General features: G+C 29.7%; 1 protein-coding gene across 1 annotated transcript in view; it reads right to left on the bottom strand.

Annotated features, from left to right (window-relative positions):
• Positions 1–760: 760 nt before the first annotated feature.
• The window catches only part of Spindly (spindle apparatus coiled-coil protein 1 spindly), a 4,800-nt gene continuing 1,832 nt past the window's right edge, over positions 761–3,728 (bottom strand). The window contains exons 2-7 of the mRNA XM_018444300.1: positions 3,065–3,372; positions 2,060–2,363; positions 1,863–1,992; positions 1,486–1,795; positions 1,237–1,393; positions 761–1,139 (exon numbers count right to left, since the gene is read on the bottom strand). Coding sequence (XP_018299802.1) covers positions 771–1,139; positions 1,237–1,393; positions 1,486–1,795; positions 1,863–1,992; positions 2,060–2,363; positions 3,065–3,318 — 1,524 coding nt within the window. The 5' untranslated portion in view covers positions 3,319–3,372 and the 3' untranslated portion in view covers positions 761–770. The remainder of the gene's footprint in view (positions 1,140–1,236; positions 1,394–1,485; positions 1,796–1,862; positions 1,993–2,059; positions 2,364–3,064; positions 3,373–3,728) is intronic.

Raw genomic sequence — 3,728 nt, 5'->3', positions numbered from 1 at the left:
GTTGAATAGGAAAGAGGCAAATAGTAAAACGAATAAAACACAATTTTAAAAAGATATAAATATATTCACATCTTATCCATTTATCTTTATCTAATTGTTTTCCTCTACTTTGATAATTCCATGTTTTTTCACTTATGTATTGGATTGGTCAGAAGTTCGTGCCAGTTTTTTAGCTCAAAATTATACATAGAATATATTTGTTGTTATTATACCATTCGATAGAGCAAAGTTTTAGCTTTAAAAATTTGTTTTTTAAACTGCAGTACAATGACTTCGCAAACGAAGTTATGAGCAATCAAAGTCAAAATGCTCCTTTTATTTAATTCACGATAACTCGGTAACAAAAAATCTTAGGAACATTTTTAAAAAACGATTTTATAGGGAAAACTTTAAGCTTTCACTTGGATGGAAAGCCGAAAATTTTCGCAAATTTTTTTTGAGCAAATGACAGACCCAAAGTGAGAAGAAAATTTTCCATCGTTTTCAGTTCATAGTATGTAAAAATTACCAAACTCACAAAAATTCAAAAAACATAGTAACCTTTCGAAAGTAGAGATTTCAAGTTTCAAAATTGTTTTTTTTTTTAAATTTAAATTTCGTTTATTTTTTACGAAGATATTGTAAATACAATTTTGAGCTTAAAAAACCGGTACAAACTTTCTGACCAACCCAGTATATATATGTGTATGTGTGTGTATGTGTATATATCAAATAGGTTATTTGATAAAACTATATCACTAACATGATATGCAATGCCGTACAGTACAGAATTAATTTAAGTTATTATTATCTATTGTATGAACTATAATAGGATAGTCACGTTTTTTCGGTTTTTCATGTTTTTTCAAAGGTCTCTCAGAATTTTCAGTATCACTAGTAAAATTTACGAATCTTCTACAGTCTTTCTGTTTATTTGCAGAATCTACTGCTGGCTTTTCTATCACTTCTATTGAATTTCCTTGCTTTGCAAATTCAGATTTGAGAATATTCTTTGGCTCATAAGGTGTAAGTGAATCACCACAAGTCTTTTCAAAATTCGTGTTATCAGGAAATGTGCAATTCTTTATAGATTCAAGAAGTATTTTATTATCACATTTATCTTGCATTTCCAGTTGGTCTTTTATAGCCTTGTGTGTAGCCTAGAGAGAGAGAGAGAGAGAGAGAGAGAATGTATAAGATTTTATATAAAAAAATCTTAAACAGCAAGATACGATTTCTTTTTTTGTAGAAACTTACTTCCAAAAACTTTGCTTTAGATTGCCAGTAACGAAGCTGTCTTGAGATGTTGTTGTTCACTTCGTCTTGCACTAGCATCTGCATAGTTTGTTTCTCAATTTTTTCATTTAGCTCCTTAAGCTCTTTTTTTTTAACGGCTAACAATGATTGAGCATAACTGAAAATTAAATTTGTCTTTCTATTACATTAATACAATTAAACCATACATTAATTCAAATTAGCTCAAACAGAAACGTGTTCTTAACTTACTTAAAGTTATCATTTGTAGATTGTGTTTCTTCCATTTCATCATTTTTTCTCATTTCAGCCTTCAACTTATTCTCAAGATCAAAGATTTTACTCTTATACTTAACCAAAAGATCTGCATTCTCTTGCAATGTATCAATTATATCAGTTTCCCATTTCCTGGAAATTGCGATTTTCTCTGCCTTCAGCAACTTGATTTCACATGTTTTTGAATCCAGTGCTTGCTTTGCTTCATTATATTTAGTAGAAAGCGCTTTCATTTTACCCAACAACATTTGCCGGCGATCTTCGACGTCGGCAAATAAAGAATTTCCTAAAACAGAGTATGAATGTTGAAAAATTTATATATAATTAAATATATACATTTCAATTATCATTACCTTTGCATGTATCACTAGCAGGAGTTATATTTGATGATTCCAATTCTTCAAGTTTTGTGGCTAATTCTTTAGCAGATTCCCGTGCGTTTTCCAATTCTTTAATTTTTTCCGCTAGATCCTTTGTTATTTTCTATTAAAATGTTTCTAATTAGCCTGACGTATTACAACCAATAAACATATATCATGACTTATTTTACTTGTAAATCAAGTCGAAGCTCCTCACATTGAACCTCTCTATGTGCAAGTTTATCCATCAATGCCTTTTCATTTTTTTCTTTTTGAAGAAACTTTTCTTTTTCATTTTGGAGCAGCATATGTATTTCCTTAAGTTCTTCTTTATACACTGTTAAAGTATCTGCCATTGCATAAGGTTGATTATTTACAAGATCTTTATATTTCTTCAACTCTTTCTGTAATTCTTTAATTTCTAATTCACTTTTTACTTGGTTTGTTTCTAGATTTGCAATATGATTTTCATATTCTTTTTGCTTAGCTTTATACCTATGAATGAATAAGATATATGAAGTATCTCTTTATAAATGTATAATATATATAATAAACAATAAGTCTCATTATTAGGGCTAACATAACTAATACATAAAAAAATCTTGATTGAAAAATAAAAAAAATATGTATCAAACATTAAAAATTTGTCTTTTCAATTAATCATCAGGAGATTGTGATATATCTAAGAGATATATACAAATATATGTTTATAAATATCTTTAAGTAATGACACCATTTACCTATTGGATAAACATCAGGAGACATGGTAATGTCTCCATGCTAAGCCAATTAGCTGTTACACGAGTCATTAAGATTATAACATCATATGTGGTTAGACAGACAGTTGGTCAATTATATTACAATATCAAGCAGAAAAATATAAATTTTGATGAATTGTTATGATTATTTCAATAAAACATAATATTTTTCATGCATTCATATCGTTTCTTTTTTTGTTGCAAAAGATAACTCTGTCAATACGGATTAAAAATATTTGTATTTCTCAGATATATCAATCTCCAGCATTAAATTAAGAACCACAACCTGTCGAGGGTTAATACATCAAATGCAGTGAACAAAAAGACTTGACGTAAAACATATTTTAAGTGTCAAAAGTAAAAACTCCAGAAGTAACTGCTTGTACTCATTTTATCTGTATAATTAATTTTTACAAAAAAAAAATTTATGATCCTTACTTTTCTTCTTTCTCGGAAGATGATACGATTGCTTGCCGTACGTATTCTTTGAAATTATTTTCCAAAGTCTCTCCAGAATCCTGAAGATCTCTTACAATCGCGTCGGAAGTTTCCAATTTGAGTCGCAGAACATGCAACTCCTGTCGATAATTCTCATTTTCTTGCTTCATCTTTTTATAATCATCCTGACTGATCACGCTCTCTTCTAGATGTTCCTCGATGCTATTCACACTCTCACCGTACAATTCCGACATCTCGAACTTTTTGTTAAATTTCTTTTTCTTCTTTACTTTGGCACTTGGTTTCTTCTGGATCAGTGTACAACGTGGTATAACAATATGACTATTTAAATTTAGATAAGGTTAGTTTAAATATTTTGAATTTCGGTTAGATCCATTGGATCATAGATATATAGAAAGATAGATTCGGTAATGCATGTTGTATAAATGACCAGAAGAGAGAAAGATGATTGGTAAAAAAGAGAAAAAATTAAGCTGGAAAAGAAAAGTGAACAAATGATTGGTTACGCCATTTTGACACGAAACATGTGATTGGTTGTTACGTCGATAATTACGCTGGCGCATACTACGTCCGATATTAATCGTAACAATGGCTGCGTTCAGCAGAGAAAGCAGCTTTGCAACTGTTGTAAAATTCTTCAATA

The sequence above is a fragment of the Mycetomoellerius zeteki genome, unplaced genomic scaffold, assembly GCF_001594055.1.
Source record: "Mycetomoellerius zeteki isolate Tzet28-1 unplaced genomic scaffold, Tzet1.0 scaffold149, whole genome shotgun sequence".
In the NCBI taxonomy this organism is placed as follows: domain Eukaryota; kingdom Metazoa; phylum Arthropoda; class Insecta; order Hymenoptera; family Formicidae; genus Mycetomoellerius; species Mycetomoellerius zeteki.
This window is presented reverse-complemented; position numbering and strand designations above follow the sequence as displayed.